The 21,043-nt window shown below is 47.4% G+C and overlaps 2 protein-coding genes across 5 annotated transcripts in view; one reads left to right on the forward strand and one right to left on the reverse strand.

Annotated features, from left to right (window-relative positions):
- The first annotated feature begins 206 nt into the window (after window positions 1–206).
- On the forward strand, window positions 207–14,227 carry LOC106574936 (E3 ubiquitin/ISG15 ligase TRIM25). The gene is made up of 14 exons (XM_045698164.2): window positions 207–1,665; window positions 2,411–2,506; window positions 5,534–5,767; window positions 6,073–6,232; window positions 6,454–6,489; window positions 6,677–6,718; window positions 7,132–7,182; window positions 7,285–7,332; window positions 7,427–7,474; window positions 7,589–7,627; window positions 9,147–9,593; window positions 10,040–10,147; window positions 10,822–10,887; window positions 11,164–14,227. Exons 1-14 carry the CDS (start codon window positions 1,003–1,005, stop codon window positions 11,736–11,738), a joined length of 2,613 nt encoding a protein of 870 aa, XP_045554120.1. The 5' UTR covers window positions 207–1,002; the 3' UTR covers window positions 11,739–14,227.
- LOC106574803 (trafficking kinesin-binding protein 2) overlaps window positions 12,882–21,043 on the reverse strand; it is a 51,214-nt gene continuing 43,052 nt past the window's right edge. For all 4 annotated transcript variants that reach the window (XM_082963050.1, XM_082963049.1, XM_082963052.1 and 1 more), the window contains 3 exons: window positions 16,991–17,371; window positions 16,491–16,590; window positions 12,882–16,371 (listed from right to left, as the gene is read on the reverse strand). In XM_082963050.1, coding sequence (XP_082819176.1) covers window positions 15,546–16,371; window positions 16,491–16,590; window positions 16,991–17,371 — 1,307 coding nt within the window. In that variant the 3' untranslated portion in view covers window positions 12,882–15,545. The remainder of the gene's footprint in view (window positions 16,372–16,490; window positions 16,591–16,990; window positions 17,372–21,043) is intronic.

The following is a 21,043-nucleotide window of genomic DNA, read 5'->3' on the forward strand; positions in this document are numbered from 1 at the left end:
CTAGTTACTGTAGCATGCCGGTGACCTTCTATTCTAGTTACTGTAATGGTATGTGACATCACAAAGAAACTCATCTCCTCCTGTTTTTCTCCCTAAACCAGCTCTGTGACTCTAACCCCGCCCTTCTACATGTCTTCCTTTTATTCCGACAACACCATTGGTCCATCTCATATGAGATCACCACTCTCTGACTAACAGTCTCATACCTCTGTCTTATACCTCATATCTCTGTGTGTCTCTGCTCTGTAGCTACATATCTCTCTGTGTCTGCTCTGTAGCTACATATCTCTCTGTGTCTGCTCTGTAGCTACATATCTCTCTGTGTCTGCTCTGTAGCTACATATCTCTCTGTGTCTGCTCTGTAGCTACATATCTCTCTGTGTCTGCTCTGTAGCTACATATCTCTCTGTGTCAGCTCTGTAGCTACATATCTCTCTGTGTCTGCTCTGTAGCTACATATCTCTCTGTGTCTGCTCTGTAGCTACATATCTCTCTGTGTCTGCTCTGTAGCTACATATCTCTCTGTGTCTGCTCTGTAGCTACATATCTCTCTGTGTGTCTTTGCTCTGCAGCTACATATCTCTCTGTGTCTGCTCTGTAGCTACATATCTCTCTGTGTCTGCTCTGTAGCTACATATCTCTCTGTGTCTGCTCTGTAGCTACATATCTCTCTGTGTGTCTTTGCTCTGCAGCTACATATCTCTCTGTGTCTGCTCTGTAGCTACATATCTCTCTGTGTCTGCTCTGTAGCTACATATCTCTCTGTGTCTGCTCTGTAGCTACATATCTCTCTGTGTGTCTTTGCTCTGTAGCTACATATCTCTCTGTGTGTACAGCATTCTTTCTGATTCTACCCATTTCTGTTTTCATCCATCTCTACCTCAACTTTTTCCTCTCAGTTGCCTCTCTCTATTCTCTCTGTCTCTCTCTCTCTCTCTCTTCCTCTTTCTCTGTCTCTCTTTGTAATAGTCTACATTCACCTCTGCTACCTGCGGTCTCACTATGAGTGGTAATCTGTGGACGGAGGAGCAGTTCAACTGTCCTGTGTGCCTGGACCTCCCCAATGAGCCAGTCACCATCCCGTGTGGCCACAGCTACTGCATGGGCTGCATCAAGGACTACTGGAGCAAGGACGACCCTCGCTCCCCTGGAGTCTACAGCTGTCCCCAGTGCCGCCAGACATTCTGTCCCAAGCCCTCCTTGTCCAGGAACACCATGCTGGCAGAGGCCGTGGAGCAGCTCCGCAAGGGGGCCCTCACCACCTCCGCCAGGGAGTCCATCCGGAGCGCCCACCGTGCCAACACCATGGGTAGAGCCAAGGGAGGTTCCCGTGGTGGTGGTGTCAGCCAGCTGCCAGCCATGGCCGTGCCCTGTGACACGTGCCACGGCGCTGGAGACCAGCGGGCTGCGGTGAAGTCTTGCCTGGTCTGTATGGCGTCCTACTGCGAGGCCCACCTGAAACCGCATCAGACGAAAGCAGAGTTGAAAAAGCATGAGCTGATTGCGCCCACGGGCAAGCTGGCGCAGAAGATCTGTACCGAGCACAAGTACCTGCAGGAGTTCTACTGTCGTCAGTGCCAGATGTTTGTGTGCTGGCTGTGCACCAGTAACCAGCACAAGGACCATGAGACCACCTCCACCAAGGCAGAGCGCACGGAGAGACAGGTAAGCCCTCAGACATACAGTGCATTCGGAAAGTATTCAAACCCCTTGATTTTTTGATCAACTGCCTGGCACAAGACGGTGTTATCCCGCTGAACCAAAGGCTAGTCATTCGCTCTGGGAGCTAACGCAAGTCTTCAGGTCTCAGGCAACAAAACAACACCCAATCAGGTCCTGTGTGGCTCTGTATGCAAAGCCAAGGTTTGATTCCCGATGGGGCCACACATACGGTACGCACACATGACCGTAAGTCATTTTGGATGAAAGAGTTTACTAAATGGTATATATTATTATTATAATATTAATCAAACACACCATCATGTACAGACTCACTCCACAAAAACATGTAAATACAGTCTGATCAAAACATCCATACAGGTTGCTGGGCTGTCTATGTCCCATCATAGCTGATCTGGCCACACCTAGAAACTGCCTCTCATTCAGCCTTTGCTGTGGTGATTCATTAGAAGTGTGTGTGTGTGTGTGTGTGTGTGTGTGTGTGTGTGTGTGTGTGTGTGTGTGTGTGTGTGTGTGTGTGTGTGTGTGTGTGTGTGTGTGTGTGTGTGTGTGTGTGTGTGTGTGTGTGTGTGTGTGTGTGTGTGGGTGTGTGGGGTAAGGTGGTAAGGTGGTAAGGTGGTAAGGTGGTGCCATATCTTAGGTGATTATGTAGTTGTCTTTGTGGGCCAGTGAGCATTCCAGACTGCATTCCAGTCCATTCAGGAGTGAGTTGATGTGACTGTGTTTGCAGAAAGAGCTGGCTGAGGTGCAGACAGAGAATCATCAGAGACTGAAAGAAAGAGAAGGAGAGCTGAAAGACATGAAGAAGATGCTGGAGGCAACAAAGGTAAGGGCTTAGGACACACTACACTATACTACACTATACTACACCCCACTACTCTACACCCCACTACTCTACACCCCACTACACCACACTACACTACACTATACTACACCCCACTATACTATACCCCACTACTCTACACCCCACTACACCACACTATACTACACCCCACTACTCTACACCCCACTACTCTACACCCCACTACACCACACTACACTACACTATACTACACCCCACTATACTATACCCCACTACTCTACACCCCACTACACCACACTATACTACACTATACTACACCCCACTATACTATACCCCACTATACTACACCCCACTACTCTACACCCCACTACTCTACACCCCACTACACCACACTACACTACACTATACTACACCCCACTATACTATACCCCACTACTCTACACCCCACTACTCTACACCCCACTACACCACACTACACTACACTATACTACACCCCACTATACTATACCCCACTATACTATACCCCACTACTCTACACCCCACTACACCACACTACACTACACTATACTACACCCCACTATACTATACCCCACTATACTATACCCCACTACTCTACACCCCACTATACTACACCCCACTATACTATACCCCACTACACTACACCCCACTATACTATACCCCACTACACTACACTACACCCCACTATACTACACCCCACCATACTATACCCCACTACTCTACACCCCACTACACTATACCACACTACACCCCACTTTACTATACCCCACTATACTACACCCCACTATACTATACCCCACTACACTACACTACACCCCACTATACTACACCACACTATACTGAAAGAAAGAGAAGGAGAGCTGAAAGACATGAAGAAGATGCTGGAGGCAACAAAGGTAAGGGCTTAGGACACACTATACTACACTATACTACACCCCACTATACTATACCCCACTACTCTACACCACACTACACTACACCCCACTACACCACACTACACTACACTATACTACACCCCACTATACTATACCCCACTACTCTACACCACACTACACTACACTATACTACACCCCACTATACTATACCCCACTATACTATACCCCACTACACCACACTACACTACACTATACTACACCCCACTATACTATACCCCACTATACTATACCCCACTACTCTACACCCCACTACACCCCACTATACTACACCCCACTATACTATACCCCACTACACTACACCCCACTATACTATACCCCACTACACTACACTACACTACACCCCACTATACTACACCCCACCATACTATACCCCACTACTCTACACCCCACTACACTATACCACACTACACCCCACTTTACTATACCCCACTATACTACACCCCACTATACTATACCCCACTACACTACACTACACCCCACTATACTACACCCCACCATACTATACCCCACTACTCTACACCCCACTATACCACACTACACTACACTACACTACACTACACTACACTACACTATACTACACCCCACTATACTATACCCCACAACTCTACACCCCACTACACTATACCACACTACACTACACTATACTACACCCCACTATACTACACCCCACTATACTATACCCCACTACTCTACACCCCACTACACTATACCACACTACACCCCACTACTCTACACCCCACTACACTATACCACACTGCACCACACTACACCACACTACACTGCACCACACTACACCACACTACACTGCACCACACTACACTGCACTACACTACACCCCACTACACTGCACCCCACCCCACTACACCACACTACACTACACCACACTACACCCCACTACACTATACCACACCCCACTACACCCCACTACACTATACCACACTACACCCCACTACTCTACACCCCACTACACTATACCACACTACACTCCACTACTCTATACCCCACTACACTATACCACACCCCACTACACTACACTACACCACACCACACTACACCCCACTACTCTATACCCCACTACACTATACCACACTACACTACACTACACCCCACTACTCTACACCCCACTACACTATACCACACTACACTATACCACACTACACTACACTACTACACCCCACCACACTATACCACACTACACTACACTACTCTATACCCCACTACACTACACTATACCACACTACACCCCACTACTCTATACCCCACTGCACCACACTACACCCCACTACACTACACCCCACTACACTATACCACACTACACCCCACTACTCTATACCCCACTACACTATACCACACTACACCCCACTACTCTATACCCCACTACACTATACCACACTACACCCCACTACTCTATACCCCACTGCACCCCACTACACTATACCCCACTACACCACACTACACCCCACTACTCTATACCCCACTGCACCCCACTACACTATACCCCACTACACTACACCACACCACACTACACCCCACTACACTATACCACACTGCACCCCACTACACTACACCCCACTACACTACACCACACCACACTACACCCCACTACTCTATACCCCACTGCACCACACTACACCCCACTACACTACACCCCACTACACCCCACCCCACTACACCCCACTACTCTACACTACACCACACTACACCCCACTACACTACACCACACCACACTACACCCCACTGCACCACACTACACCCCACTACACTACACCCCACCCCACTACACTACACCACACCCCACCCCACTACTCTATACCCCACTGCACCACACTACACCCCACTACACTACACCCCACCCCACAACACTACACCACACTACACCCCACTACACTACACTACACCAGACTACATCCCACTACTCTATACCCCACTGCACCACACTACACCCCACTACACTATACCCCACTACACCCCACTACACTACACCCCACTACACCAGTGCGTGTGTGTGTGTGTTTGTGTTCCTCAGTGAGTACCTTTCTATGCACCTCCATACAGTACCAGTGTGCGTATGTCTTCATACCTATGTTTGTGTCCCCAGCGGTCAGCAGACAGGGTACATGATGACACAGCGACGGTGCTGTCGGAGCTCCAGCGCTCGGTGGAGAGGCTCCAGGAGCTGGTGGAGGGTGTGATGAACCAGGCTGGGCAGGAGAAAGTAAGCGAGGCCCAGGACGTGGTGGACAAGCTGGAGGCCGAGATCTCTGAGCTAAAGAGGAGAGACAAGGACATGAAGGAGGTGTTCCGCTGCGAAGACAACATCCACTTCCTAGAGGTAGGACGCTTTTCTCTTTCTGTGACCCTTTTATATATTTTTGATTCAATTTAGCTGCATGCAGCTGGTTGATGGCCATATTGGACATGGCTGCCAGGGGGGGATGGGTCAATAGTTAAAAAGCAGCAGTGCTCTAGTCATGTTTGAAATATGCTGCTTCTATCACAAAAGGCATTATTTCTTAAATGACGTGTCTTCTCTTCCTGTCGTTGCCTTTCTTTCTGTCTTCATTTCTCCATCTCTGCCCTCTTCCATCCCATCCTCTTCTCCTCCTTCTCCTCCTCCTCCTGTGAGCCGCCCTCCAGACCTGTGAGTCTCTGTGCAGCCCGTTTGAGTGTAATGATCTGTCGTGTGTGGTGGCCAATCCAGAGGCTACGTTTGAGCCTGTACGTGAAGCCATCCTGAACTTACGGGAGAGAGTGGAGGACATGTGCAACGTGGAACTGGGCAAGATCACCAAGACAGGTGTGTCAGAGTGGAGGACACGCATACTACACACACACACACACACACGCACACACACACACACAAAGGGCACTAATAGCAGAGCTCTCCATTACCTTGTTCACTATAAATATTGTCATAAGGACAGAGTATTTTTTCCACACTATGTTATAGACTGATATCGGTGGATCAATACAATGTCAATATGTTAATAAACTGTTATTTCTCATCCTTCTCTTCAGTGAATGATACAACACTGTTCACCTTAGGAGACAAAGGTGAGTTCTGTTCCAGAGGATGTCTCTAGCTCTGGTCCAGGGTGTTCTGTGGGGCTTGAAGAAGGCTCAGCATAAGCAAGCCGCTCGTAATGCCCTGGACCAGAGCTAGAAGCCATCGATTACCAATAAACATTTAAATCGTGGATTGACAGACTGTACTTACTCACTGCACTGTTTCCCATCATAGCAAAACAAAATGGCGGCCAGAAGACAGGAGGGTTCAGGAGTTGTGAGTAGTTTTTCCCATTTCTTTATTGGTAGTGTGAGTTAGACTTTAATAATTCACTGAGATTGTGAACTAATCTGAATTGGACATTTTAGTCAACAGCAAATAATGTGAGGAATGGCAATATTTCATTTCCGCAGTGCAAATGCTTTCTACTCAGTGTCTGTTCCTTTTGGTGCTGGTCTTTTCACTTCTCTAGTTGAGTGATTGGTCATCGCCATTAACTGTGCAGTTTGGATATGAAATACGTAACCTGAAATAATGATTTATTGTTCCTGATGAAGTATCGTCATAGTCAGGTTTTTAATAGTTAAACAGTATGTTTTTAATGGTTAAACAGTATGTTTTTAATGGTTAAAAAGTATGTTTTTAATGGTGAGCGTTGCGCCTTTTTCTTTTCAATGACTATTCCACAGTGTTTTCTGGTCTGGGATCCAAAACAACAACAAACAACATCCGTCCTGCAGGTATGTACTGTAGCGACTGTTTCCTGTGTCGCTTTAACATGTGGTTTGTGATAGGTCATTGAATGACACATAATGATGTGTACGTTTGTCGTCGTGTTTCAGCTCCCACACCGACTGTCTCCGTGGCGGTTCGAGGTCCTAACTCACGTGGTAGGGTGATGTCATGTGGCTAGTTTCATCACAAATCTCACTATGACGATCATGATCAAACATTAGATCAGCTTAATCATGTCTCCTTCTGTAGGTGTAGGCCTGCGCTCTCAGGATGTTAGGAGCAGAGAGGAACCACGAGGTCAGACGTGTGTGTGTGTGTGTGTGTGTGTGTGTGTGTGTGTGTGTGTGTGTGTGTGTGTGTGTGTGTTTGCGTGCAAAGGGGTTTAAACTATCTTCTACCTCTTTCCTTTAGCTGACAGAGACAGGCCGAGGAGAGAGGAGAGAAAACCAGGTACACACACACACACACACACACACACACACACACACACACACACACACACACACACACACACAGAAAAGCCCAGAATTTCTTTGTGAACATAACCGGTTCCACAGGTTGGCCTGCCTCACAAGAGGAACATTTCCTTATCATCTGTGTATGGTCCTTCTTCCTGTCTCCTCCATCTGTACTGTGTCACATCCTGAACCTCTTAAGAATAACTGCAGATATCAGTTCCATAAATGTATCTCTGACCACCTCCCTAAGGTGGTCTTGACCAATACTACAAATTCAGTCATCATTAGTGTTTATGAAATCTACTCAACTGCCTCGCTTTTCCTCTCATTCTCTCTCTATGCAATCAGAAAGGCGTCCGGATACATAGGTTTGGTTTGCTCCTAGCAAAGCCTGGATAGGTGAAGCGAACGTCTGTGCTCACATACTCCCTCATGATCGTCGCTTTAAAAAATTAGAAAAAGCGTCAATATTACTGTTGTTTGTCCCTCTTGGAGCACCGTAGCAACAACATACCCAGTAATACTTTCTCAAAATAGTCTGAATTAATCTAAGATAAATCAAGAAATCTGTTATTCATTTTGACGTTTTTGCCAATGAGGTCTTAGTTGCATCATTTCACATCTAACATGTTTGATGCAGTATTTCTCAAGTGAAAAAATCTGCATGAAAACTAGTCATCTCTTGTTGAATGACAAACACTTAATTGAAGAATCCCGTCTATAATTCCCACTCTTACTAGGAGTAGTCCTGTTGACCAATCTCTGACGAAGGGCCGTATAGACTTTGGCTACCGAACTTCCACTTGCCTCTAGAAAAAATGTAGTGTATGCGAACAGCCAAGTAAACGCCTGGCGAACACCAAAACCAACCAAAACGTCACAAAAAAATGTCATAATATATGATTGAACTGTTTCGACTGGGAAGCACGCGACAGACTTTAAGCTTACCGTATGTTTTGTAGTCGAAACAGTTTAAGCATTTATTATGATGAAACGTTGTGACGTTTTGGTTCGGCAACACAACATTTTTCCTTGAAGCAAGTCAATGTTCGTTAGTCCGAAGTCTACGCCCCTTCGTCGGTGATTGGTCAACAGTATTACAGGACTAGGTACTGCTCCTAGTAGGAGTGGGAGCAATGAACGGGATTGTTTGCTGGCTAGTTTTAATGCACATTTTTTTCACTTGAGAAATACCGCACCAAACATTTTAGTTAGATGTAAAATTGCGCGACTAGGACTTCCTTGGCAAAAAACATCAAAAATAATTACAGATTTCTTGATTTATCTTTATTATTTTCTTCTATTTTGAGGAAGTGTTACTGGGTATGTTGTTGCTACAGTGGCTCAAGCGGGACAAAACAGTAATACTGAGATTTTTCAAGCAAAGGTCATTTCAACAGACGTTCGTTTCACCTAGCCGAGTTCTGCTAGAAGCAAACCGAACCTGTATGTGGACGCCTCTAGACTCATCAAGCCATGCTCACCCAGTAATACCTCTTGTCTCTCCACAGCCAGAGAGGCAGCCCCCAGTCCAAGCACCAGATCTAGTCCCGCTCAGAGCCGGAGAAAGCCAGCCAGAAATAGCCCTACCCAAAGTCGAAGAGAGACGCGCAGACGCAGTCCCAGTACCAGTCCAAGTCGTAGAGAGCCAGCCAGTCCCAGCCCCACTACAAGTCGTAGAGATCCAGCCAGACCCAGTCCCAGTCCAAGTCGTAGAGAGCCAGCCAGACCCAGTCCAAGTCGTAGAGAGCCAGCCAGACCCAGCCCTACTCCCAGCCGGAGAGAGACACCCAGACCAGAACCCACCACCCCCCCTACCCCCGGTGCTGTTACCAAAGCCACCCCAGCCTCAGGAGCTTTCAGCCGGATGGGCTCCATAGCAAGTCTCTTCCGCTCCCATCGACGTGCCACACCGGCACCTGGGCCAGTCAACAACAACACTGGTGGAGTTAACCCATGTGAGTCCCGACCAGAGAGAATGATTGTGGCCTCTAGTCGCCAAAAGGCCGTATTAGCACGGATAGCGCCATTGAGGGCTTCCACCATTTTAATGTAGTCAACTGGGTGGCTTCCAACTTTACTGGATAATCCCTCCCGGTGACATTCTTGGAGTCATGACAAAGGGGCATCAGGAGGGATCAGCCAATCGTGAAAATGGAAATTGCCTCAATGGCGCTGCCCATGCTGTCACAGACTCTATAATGGCACAGATACAAAGATGAGTCCTCTATATATCTCTATGGTCCCGACCCTCAACGCTTTAACCCCATCAGAGGTCATACACCCTGGTCTTACTAGCCTTTCACCAGTGTAGACACTGTATAATGTACCTCAAAATGTACCTTGCAGGTGCCACAGCACATTGTTTGAAATCATGTCTATAAACATCATACTGTTTTGACAGGGGGGATGGGTGCACTGACTGAATCCCAACCAGAAGTGAATACCAGCCTTTTCCTGGATCCACTGACCCCTGACCCCATCATGAATCAGATGCCAGCTTTCCCTGCATGTGAGTCATCATTCATTCCTTTTCTCCAGTTCTTCCTCTCCACATCTGAGGAAAGCATATTGCCCTATATTTACAGTTACCCTTGTGGTGTAAAGTACTTAAGAAAAAATACTTTAAAGTACTACTTAAGTAGTTTCTTGGAGTATCTGTACTATACTATTTATATTTTTAACAACTTTTACTTTACTACATTCCTAAAGAAAATAATGTCATTTTTACTCCATACATTTTAACTGACATCCAAAAGTACTTACATTTTGAATGCTTAGCAGGACAGGAAAATGGTCCAATTCACACACTTATAAAGAGAACACGTGGTCATCCCTACTGCCTCTGATCTGACTAAACACATATGCATCTTTTGTAAATTATGTCTCCGTGTTGGAATGTGCCCCTGGCTATATGTACATTTAAAAAACTAGAAAATGGTGCTGTCTGCTTTGCTTAATATAAGGAATTTGAAATTATTCATACTTTTAATTTTGATACTTAATTATATTTAGAACCAAATACTTTGACTTTTACTCAAGTAGTATTTTACTGGGTGACTTTCACTTTTACTGGAGTAACTTTCTATCAATGTATCTACTGTATACTTTTACTCAAGTTGGGTACTTTTTCCACCACTGGTTGTGATCCTCTCCCCTCATACTGCCTGTCTTCGTCTCCTGTAGTGAGGGAGATAGACATCTCTAGCATCCAGGCCCCAGAGCCCAGGAGCAGAGAGGAGTTCCTGCAGTGTGAGTATAGAACAGCTAAACATATACACAGATACAGCCTGTTCCAGTTAGCTCCCTACCCTGTCGCCTTGGCCCTCACCCTTCCATGTTTGCAGATATGAAGGGAAAGGTATAAGCAGTGTAGCACCCACCATATTGATTCCAACTTTCAGATCTGAAAACTTCAGGTTTGGGCCAAAGGGAAGGAGTACTCACAACAGCCGACTACCAAATCTGCAAAGTCCTTATCCCCACACCTTAACTATTCATCCATCCCTCCACTCTCCCCTCCCCCAGATGCCTGTACCCTGACCCTAGACACGAGGACAGCCCACCGACGTCTGAGCCTGTCGGAGGGCAACACCAAGGCCACCCTACAGGGGGCAGGGCAGCCCTACCCAGACTGCCCCCAACGCTTCGATGGCTGGACCCAGGTGCTGTGCCAGGCCCCCCTGTCCTCCCAGCGTTGTTACTGGGAGGTGGATTGGCGGGGGAAGGGGTCATCAATGGGCGTGGCTTATGGAGCCCTGAGCAGGAAGGGGGCAGACGCCAGGGCGGGGCTTGGCTACAATGCCCAATCATGGAGCCTGGAGCTGTCGGATACGTGTTGCACAGCAATGCATGACAATGAGAAGAGGGAGATCCCGGTGACGTACTCGCCGCGTCTGGGGTTGTTCCTGGACCTCAACGCGGGCACCCTGGCGTTCTATAGCGTGGCGGAGAGCATGGCGCACCTGCACACGTTCCGCGCCAACTTTACACAGCCACTGTATGCAGCCTTCGGGGTGGGGAGTGGGGTTGGTGTTGGACTGGACTTTGCTCTGGGTCAGTTCAGCCAGACATCTGACAGCATCAAGATCTGCCCCATGTGACGAGAACTACGACCTCTGTATAGATCTGCCCCATGTGACGAGACCTACGACCTCTGTATAGATCTGCCCTGTGTGACGAGACCTACGACCTCTGTATAGATCTGCCCCGTGTGACGAGACCTACGACCTCTGTATAGATCTGCCCCGTGTGACGAGACCTACGACCTCTGTATAGATCTGCCCCATGTGACGAGACCTACGACCTCTGTATAGACCTGCCCCGTGTGACGAGACCTACGACCTCTGTATAGATCTGCCCCGTGTGATGAGACCTACGACCTCTGAATAGATCTGCCCCGTGTGACGAGACCTACGACCTCTGAATAGATCTGCCCCGTGTGACGAGACCTACGACCTCTGTATAGAGCTGCCCCATGTGACGAGACCTACGACCTCTGTATAGATCTGCCCTGTGTAACGAGACCTACGACCTCTGTATAGATCTGCCCCGTGTGAGGAGACCTACGACCTCTGAATAGATCTGCCCCATGTGACGAGACCTACGACCTCTGTATAGATCTGCCCTGTGTAACGAGACCTACGACCTCTGTATAGATCTGCCCCGTGTGAGGAGACCTACGACCTCTGAATAGATCTGCCCCATGTGACGAGACCTACGACCTCTGTATAGACCTTCCCCGTGTGACGAGACCTACGACCTCTGTATAGATCTGCCCCGTGTGACGAGACCTACGACCTCTGTATAGATCTGCCCCGTGTGACGAGACCTACGACCTCTGTATAGATCTGCCCCGTGTGATGAGACCTACGACCTCTGTATAGATCTGCCCCGTGTGACGAGACCTACGACCTCTGTATAGACCTGCCCCGTGTGACGAGACCTACGACCTCTGTATAGATCTGCCCCGTGTGAGGAGACCTACGACCTCTGTATAGACCTGCCCCATGTGATGTGACCTACGACCTCTGATCCCCATCTGCTATCACCGCTTTATAGGACATAATTTAACAAGAATTAGTTTGTTTCCTAAACATTTACAAAACAGCCCAAATGCTGCACTTCTGACAAACAAATGATGTACAAACACTAATAGAAGACTGAACTGACAAATGGTGTGGGGTGTAGTGTGTATGTACACACACGTCCATTAGTTATAACACATTAAATATAACACAACCAAATCATTTCTCATGTCCTTTATTAAAACAAAAGCACCAAAAAGGTAATCTTGGGTATTTTATGAAGCATGGAGGAGAGGCGCCAGGTCGAAAACCAATAATGAACACTTCCAACGACACAGAGCCCATAAGGACCATCACCCATCAGCTACATTCAATAGAGCCAACGGTATGAGTCATAGAACGAACAGTGTCTTCACCCCTCTCCTCCTATACCTCCCCCATAGCAGAAACCCTAGTATAAAACTGATGCTCTTTCCTCGTGGTTACATAGGTAATACAACACACACAAGCCAACACAAAGCATTTCACTGTATTTAAAAATGAGTTTTGGTTTGCACTGATATACAGTTTTAAATACATGACAGCTTGGATTCCCTTTTCAATGGTTCATCACACAATGGAGGCACAAAAAAAAAAGTAAAATAAATGTCTACATGAAATGATAAATAACTTATTACCTTTGATAATAATACAGTATTTGATGCTATAACCTAGTCTATATATCAATATTTGTCACTAATAATATTTCCTAACTAGTGATCTCTGTAAATCAGGTTAAAAAGTGCAGTACATGAGTGGGATAGGTCAGATGGACGGACGGACGGTAAGAAAAGAGGTATAGCAGGGACGTCTGAGGGTCACACCAGGGGTCAAGTATGGGTCAAAGGGCACAGGGTCAAAGGGTCACACACTAGTCTAGCTAGCTTGAAATACAGAACCTGTTTAGCTAGCATTCCACTTCATGTACTCTGTGTCATGTGAACACTGGAGTGGAATGAGAACACAGACTGGTACCCAGGCTCTAGTCTAGCCCCTCCCCACTACACACTCCAGTAGACCTGAAAGGAAAAACAATATGGGATTTGTTTGATCTTGACCTCTGATAGGCTAGCTGGAATTTCCCCATATTGCTTAGGCTCTGCCGCTATACCCATCAAGTCCTTTCAGATTTAAAATAAACAGCATTACAGGGGAAGGTACTAAAGACCGTTAGTCTCATAGCTGTTCAATATCACACAACACCATGTTGCCCTCTACTGGACGCTGAGTGAATAGAGTACCTTTTAAGACCATAACCACAGTAGTAGTGAACCATGCATTAGATGAGACTCAGAGCTAACCTGGATTAAAACATAGTACACCCACTACTACCTAGGATGCTGATGGCTCCCCGTTTGGGACCAAACCTCTTGTACCAGGGGCGAGTCTGTCAGGATTTCACAGGTGTAAGCAATTTGGTAATAAATCTACCTTGCCCTCTGATAGGCTAGGTGGAAGTATCACCATATTGGTTATACCAATCAAATCCTCTCAGATCTCCACAAGCTGAGGAATAGTCCATCCCATCTGCATCCTAGCCTGGTTCCAGATCAGTTTGTGCTGTAACATGACAATGACAATAGCGGTATGGCAAGACCGCACAAACAGATCTGGGACCAGGCTAACGGCATCCCAAACAAAACCTACCGATCCCACTAAGTGTCTAATAAAATATACACATGGCTTTAAAGCAAAAAACACCCAAACAGAACAAACAGGCTTCTCCTTTAAGGCTTTACAACCTCTTCCTTATGAGAGACCTGAGGAGGAGCAGCCTCGGACCTGTCAGTCAGACCACTACAGCCAATCACGCTGCACGGCTGGGCCCTACCCACCCTCAGAGGGCCAGCTGCATGCTGGGACCTGTAGGCAAAGAAGTGTGTCGTTTTCAGGACACACCATGCATTTCAGACACTGGTTGTAGCCTATTACAATGCACAGAGAGAGTTGCCCCTGACGACAGCAAAGCAAAAGGATCATTGTGTTAGTAGTAACACTGGGAAGGCTAGATTGTAGTTCCCTAGCAACGGGATGGCAGTAGTAAGGTGCATGGGCACCAGCCTGGTTCCTAAGAGAAGCTAAGGGGCGTAGCGAGGCTAGCTAGCGTATATACATGACAAACTGCTCTACTGCTTTTAAAAATGAACTTTAGAAAGCTTTTCAAACTACAGAACAACCAGCCCCTAGACAGTGAGGCTCTGGAGGCTCAAGCTCTCTCTTCACACTGCTCTTCTCTCATCCCCCTCATCTCTGTCCTCCTCGTCTCTCTCCCTCATCTCTTTCTCTTGCTTGTTCTTCCTCTCCTTGACACCACAGTCAAAATCCATTCTGCCACTTCCTCTTTTTCTCTTCTTCCCCATCCCTATAACATTCTCAAGCCCTCATCAACTTACTTATTCCCTCTGTCATCTTCCCATCTTTTGAGCATCCAGAGCCTCACAGATGAATAACTACTGTAGCAGGAGCAGAGCGGAAGAGAGCAGGGAGAACATCTAGCTACAGCGCCCCTAGAGGGCTGGAGGGGGAAGGCAGGCAAGGCTAATAACAGCTAATAAAGCCCTTTGCTGTCAAGCTAATTCTTTGAAAATGGCATACATACCGTGGCATTAATGCAAATTTCCATTTTTAACAATATTGTGCTTTTAAAAAGAATTTATAAAAAAAGAAGAGGGTCTTTTATTCCCACTTGTTTCCCTTTTCTTCGCTGAATATCAGTCTAAAAGAGATGCGGAGAAGGAGTGAGGCAGGGAGGGATGGAGGGGGGAAAGAGGGTGTGGGCCCAAATGGTTCTGTTCAGTGCTGGCTCCCCTCCAAACCCTGCCTCCCTGTAGTGTCATAACTTCTTCAGCGTTTGAGTGAATGGGGTGGGGCGTGGGAGGTGGAGGCGGGCCTAGCGCGGACAGAGCGCTGCCCCTTCAGGTTGCCCCAGAGGGGCGGGGCGATGGCGAGGGAGGTGGGTGGTTGAGGTGGGGCCTGGCCCGGATGGTGGGAGGGGCTTCCCCGCGCCGCTCCAATCATAGCTGGGAGGCTCTGGTTCCGCCGCAGGCCGTCCAATAGGCTGCCTCCGCCTGTGGCTAGGAAGGTGGCCGAGTCCTGACGCCCCAGGCCCTCCGACAACGGCTCCGCCCCCTGGAGTACCTTGACCAATCCCAGCCGGCGTAGCCTCTCGACTAAGTTTACATTAATGGGGTCGGGTTTGGCTTTGGATTTGATTCTGGGGCTGTGGCTGAAGCTATGTGAGGCGGGGTCAGGGCTGGGGAGGTTGGGGCAATGGGTGCGGCCAAACTTCAGCCCATACACATCCTGGAGGAAGAGCTCGGCCGGACGCGATGCCAGGAAGTTGTCACAGGTGGCTGGCGCAGAGGCGCGGGACTCAAAGGGCACAGGCGAGGGGGTCGGCGAGTGGGACGGGGAGTTGGGGGGTGTGCTGGGGAGGAGACGCTGGGGGAGTGGGGCTTTAAGGTGAGAGGGAGGGGGGGCGTCGGCAGTGGAGAGGGAAGCAGAGATGCCCCTCTCCAGGACCAGCTTGGCCAGGCCACAGGGGGCGGGGGGACGTCGAGGGGGGAAGGAGTCCACCCCCAAACTTAGCCTGCAGGGGGTCACCGGGGTGCTGGGGCCTGTCCTCATGGAGCTGGGAGTGTACTCTGAGACAGAAGACTGACAGTGGGAACTGAGAGAGACAAGACAAAGTTACCCCACAAACACACAACACCAATCACCTTCATAGTCGTGTGTGTGTGTGTGTGTGTGTGTGTGTGTGTGTGTGTGTGTGTGTGTGTGTGTGTGTACCTGGAGGTAACCTGGGTGATGTCAGAGGGGTGCAGGATGCGGCAGGTTGTGAAGGTGTAGGTGGAAGACGTTGAACTCTGACATTTCCCCGGGTTATAAACTGAAGAGACAAAACACACCATTCAAACTTCCATCACAGACCAACGGCTTCCAATAATTACCCTTTTCAGTTTCTTATCTTGGGAAAGAAATATTGACACATTTGTACACAAATATTTTCTTTAAATGATGTAATCCGTAGTAAGGGGAAACAGCACCAGTGGCCAATCCACCACGTTGTTATGGTTGTTGTTGCTGAGCTGAGGAGCGTCGGGCAACATGGTGAAACATATTGTGATCTTCTATGGTGAGGACGATTATGTCAGAGGGGAAAAACAGTCTCCGTTGATTGTAGTAACTTATTTGGTGTTTTAATATCGCAAACGGACGCGACTGTTTCACCATTAAGGATTCCAGCTATAACGTAAAAAAAAAAAAATGATATTAAAAGTTTAACTTACCTGACGAGGATGTAGTAGTGGTAAGACTGGTGACAGTCAGGCTCTGGGATTGGACAGGAGCCATGGACGTTACTGTGACGGGCGGAGCCAAGAGAGCCGGGCTCCTGATGATGTCACAGGGGGCATTAGAGGTCATAGGGAGGTCACAGGTGATCGGGAATAGAGGGAGCTGTGGAGAGCCTGGTACTGGTAGGAAAACGGGAGACACGGGACACACCGGTGGCCCGTTCAACGGCAAACGCTCCCTAATCCTCTCCCTGTTCTCCTCCGGTGTTGATGAGCACTGCACCTTGAAGGTGATCCCTCCTTCCTCCTCCTCCTCCTCCTCCTCCTCCTCCATCCTCTTCTCCCAGGCGTCTGTCCCTTCCTTCCCTCCGTTTCCTGAAAAGTCCAAAACCTTTGTTAGTGAGACTGCTAAACTATCAGTTTAATAATATTAATAAGACATAGTACTTATGTAACACATTTTCAATACCCAGTCAGTCATTTTACAATAGGCTGCACAATAGGCAAAATATATATATATATATATATATATGTGTGTATGCATACATACACACACACACACACACACACACACACACACACAGCAAAAAAAACAACGTCCCCTTTTCAGGACCCTGTCTTTCAAAAATGATTCGTAAAAATCAAAATAACTTCACAGATCTTCATTGTAAAGAGTTTAAACACGGTTTCCCATGCTTGTTCAATGAACCATAAACAATTAATGAACATGAACCTGTGGAATGGTCGTTAAGACACTAACAGCTAACATCAAAAGAAAGATGCCCAGGGTCCCTGCTCATCTGCGTGAATGTGCCTTAGGCATGCTGCAAGGAGGCATGACGACTGCAGATGTGGCCAGGGAAATAAATTGCAATGTCCGTACTGTGAGACAGGACGGACATCTGATCATCCTCGCAGTGGCAGACCACGTGTAACAACACCTGCAAAAGGATCGGTACATCCGGACATCACACCTACGGGACAGGTACAGGATGGCAACAACAACTGCCCGAGTTACACCAGGAATGCACAATCCCTCCATCAGTGCTCAGACTGTCCGCAATAGGATGAGAGAGGCTGGACTGAGGGCTTGTAGGCCTGTTGTAAGGCAGGTCCTCACCAGACATCACCGGCAACAACGTCGCCTACGGGCACAAAACCACCGTCACTGGACCAGACAGGACTGGCAAAAAGTGCTCTTCACTGACGAGTCGAGGTTTTGTCTCACCAGGGGTGATGGTCGGATTAGCGTTTATCGTCAAAGGAATGAGCGTTACACCGAGGCCTGTACTCTGGAGCGGGATCGATTTAGAGGTGGAGGGTCCGTCATGGTCTGGGGCGGTGTGTCACAGCATCATCGGTCTGAGCTTGTTGTCATTGCAGGCAATCTCAACGCTGTGCTTTACAGGGAAGACATCCTCCTCTCTCATGTGGTACCCTTCCTGCAGGCTCATCCTGACCCTCCAGCATGACAATGCCACCAGCCATACTGCTAATTCTGTGCGTGATTTTCTGCAAGACAGGAATGTCAGTGTTCTGCCATGGCCAGCAAAGAGCCCGGATCTCAATCCCATTGAGCACGTCTGGGTCCTGTTGGATCGGAGGTTGAGGGCTCGGGCCATTCCCCCCAGAAATGTCCGGGAACTTGCAGGTGCCTTGGTGGAAGAGTGGGGTTACATCTCACAGCAAGAACTGGCAAATCTGGTGCAGTCCACGAGGAGGAGATGCACTGCAGTACTTAATGCAGCTGGTGGCCACACCAGATACCGACTGTTACTTTTGATTTTGACCCTCCCTTTGTTCAGGGACACATTATTCCATTTTTGTTAGTCACATGTCTGTGGAACTTGTTCAGTTTATGTCTCAGTTGTTGAATCTTATGTTCATACAAATATTTACACGTTAAGTTTGCTGAAAATAAACGCAGTTGACAGTGAGAGGACATTCTTTTTTTTCTGAGTTTATATACAGTTGAAGTCGGAAGATTACATACAGTCGTGGCCAAAAGTTTTGAGAATGACACAAATATGAATTTCCACAAAGTTTGCTGCTTCAGTGTCTTTAGATATTTTTGTCAGATATTACTATGGAATACTGAAGTATAATTACAAGCATTTCATAAGTGTCAAAGGCTTTTATTGAAGATTACATGAAGTTGAGGCAGAGAGTGAATCTTTTCAGTGTTGACCCTTCTTTTTCAAGACCTCTGCAATCCGCCATGGCATGCTGTCAATTAACTTCTGGGCCACATCCTGACTGATGACAGCCCATTCTTGCATAATCAATGCTTGGAGTTTGTCAGAATTTGTGGGTTTTTATTTGTCTACCCGCCTCTTGAGGATTGACCAAAAGTTCTCAATGGGATTAAGGTCTGGGGAGTTTCCTGGCCATGGACCCAAAATATCGATGTTTTATTCCCCGAGCCAATTAGTTATCACTTTTGCCTTATGGCAAGGTGGTCCATCATGCTGGAAAAGGCATTGTTCGTCACCAAACTGTTCCTGGATGGTTGGGAGAAGTTGCTCTCGGAGGATGTGTTGGTACCATTCTTTATTCATGGCTGTGTTCTTAGGCAAAATTGTGAGTGAGCCCACTCTCTTGGCTGAGAAACAACCACACATGAATGGTCTCAGGATGCTTTACTGTTGGCATGACACAGGACCGATGGTAGCGCTCACCTTGTCTTCTCCGGATGTCCCAAACAATCGGAAAGGGGATTCATCAGAGAAAATGACTTTACCCCAGTCCTCAGCAGTCCAATCCCTGTACCTTTTGCAGAATATCAGTCTGTCCCTGATGTTTTTCCTGGAGAGAAGTGGCTTCTTTGCTGCCCTTCTTGACACCAGGCCATCCTCCAAAAGTCTTCGCCTCACTGTGTGTGCAGATGCACTCACACCTGCCTGCTGCCATTTCTGAGCAAACTCTGTACAGGTGGTGCCCCGATCCCGCAGCTGAATCAACTTTAGGAGACGGTCCTGGCGCTTGATGGACTGTGAAGCCTTCTTCACAACAATTGAACCGCTCCCCTTGATGATCTGATAAATGGTTGATTTAGGTGCAATCTTCCTGGCAGCAATATCCTTGCCTGTGAAGCCCTTCTTGTGCAAAGCAATGATGACGGCACGTGTTTCCTTGCAGGTAACCATGGTTGACAGAGGAAGAACAATGATTCCAAGCACCACCCTCCTTTTGAAGCTTCCAGTCTATTATTTGAACTCAGTCAGCATGACAGAGTGATCTCCAGCCTTGTCCTCGTCAACACTCACACCTGTGTTAATGAGAAAATCACTGACATGAGCTGGTCCTTTTGTGGTAGCGCTGAAATGCAGTGGAAATATTTTTGGGGGATTCAGTTCATTTGCATGGCAAAGAGGGACTTTGCAATTAATTGCAATTCATCTGATCACTCTTCATAACATTCTGGAGTATATGCAAATTGCCATCATACAAACTGAGGCAGCAGACTTTGTGAAAATGTATATTTGTGTCATTCTCTAAACTTTTGGCCACGACTGTACACCTTAATCAAATACATTTAAACTCAGTTTCACAATTCCTGACATTTAGTCCTAGTAAGAATTCCCTGTCTTAGGTCAGTTAGGATCACCACTTTATTTTAAGAATGTGAAATGTCAGAATAAGAGTAGAGAGAATTATTTATTTCAGCTTTTATTTCTTTCATCACATTCCCAGTGGGTCAGAAGTTTACATAGACTCAATTAGTATTTTGTAGCATTGACTTTAAATTGTTTAACTTGGGTTTCGGGTAGCCTTCCACAAGCTTCCCACAATAAGTTGGGTGAATTTTGGCCCATTGCTCCTGACAGAGCTGATTTAACTGAGTTAGTTTTGTAGGCCTCCCTGCTTGCACACGTTTTTTCAGTTCTGACCACAAATTTTCTATGGGATTGAGGTCAGGGCTTTGTCATGGCCACTCCCAATACCTTGACTTTGTTGTCCTTAAGCCATTTTGCCACAACTTTGGAAGTATGCTTGGGGTCATTGTCCATTTGGAAGACCCATTTGCGACCAAGCTTTAACTTCCTG

This window comes from Salmo salar, chromosome 16 (genome assembly GCF_965601325.2).
Source record: "Salmo salar chromosome 16, fSalSal1, whole genome shotgun sequence".
Lineage (NCBI taxonomy): Eukaryota > Metazoa > Chordata > Actinopteri > Salmoniformes > Salmonidae > Salmo > Salmo salar.

Excerpts from the sequence above, each read along its gene's own strand:
- LOC106574936 (XM_045698164.2), top strand. The coding sequence starts at position 1,003 with ATGAGTGGTAATCTGTGGACGGAGGAGCAGTTCAACTGTCCTGTGTGC. Across the intron at positions 7,475-7,588 it reads GAGCAGAGAGGAACCACGAG|CTGACAGAGACAGGCCGAGG; the intron begins GTCAGACGTGTG and ends TCTTTCCTTTAG. Across the intron at positions 9,594-10,039 it reads CACTGGTGGAGTTAACCCAT|GGGGGATGGGTGCACTGACT; the intron begins GTGAGTCCCGAC and ends CTGTTTTGACAG.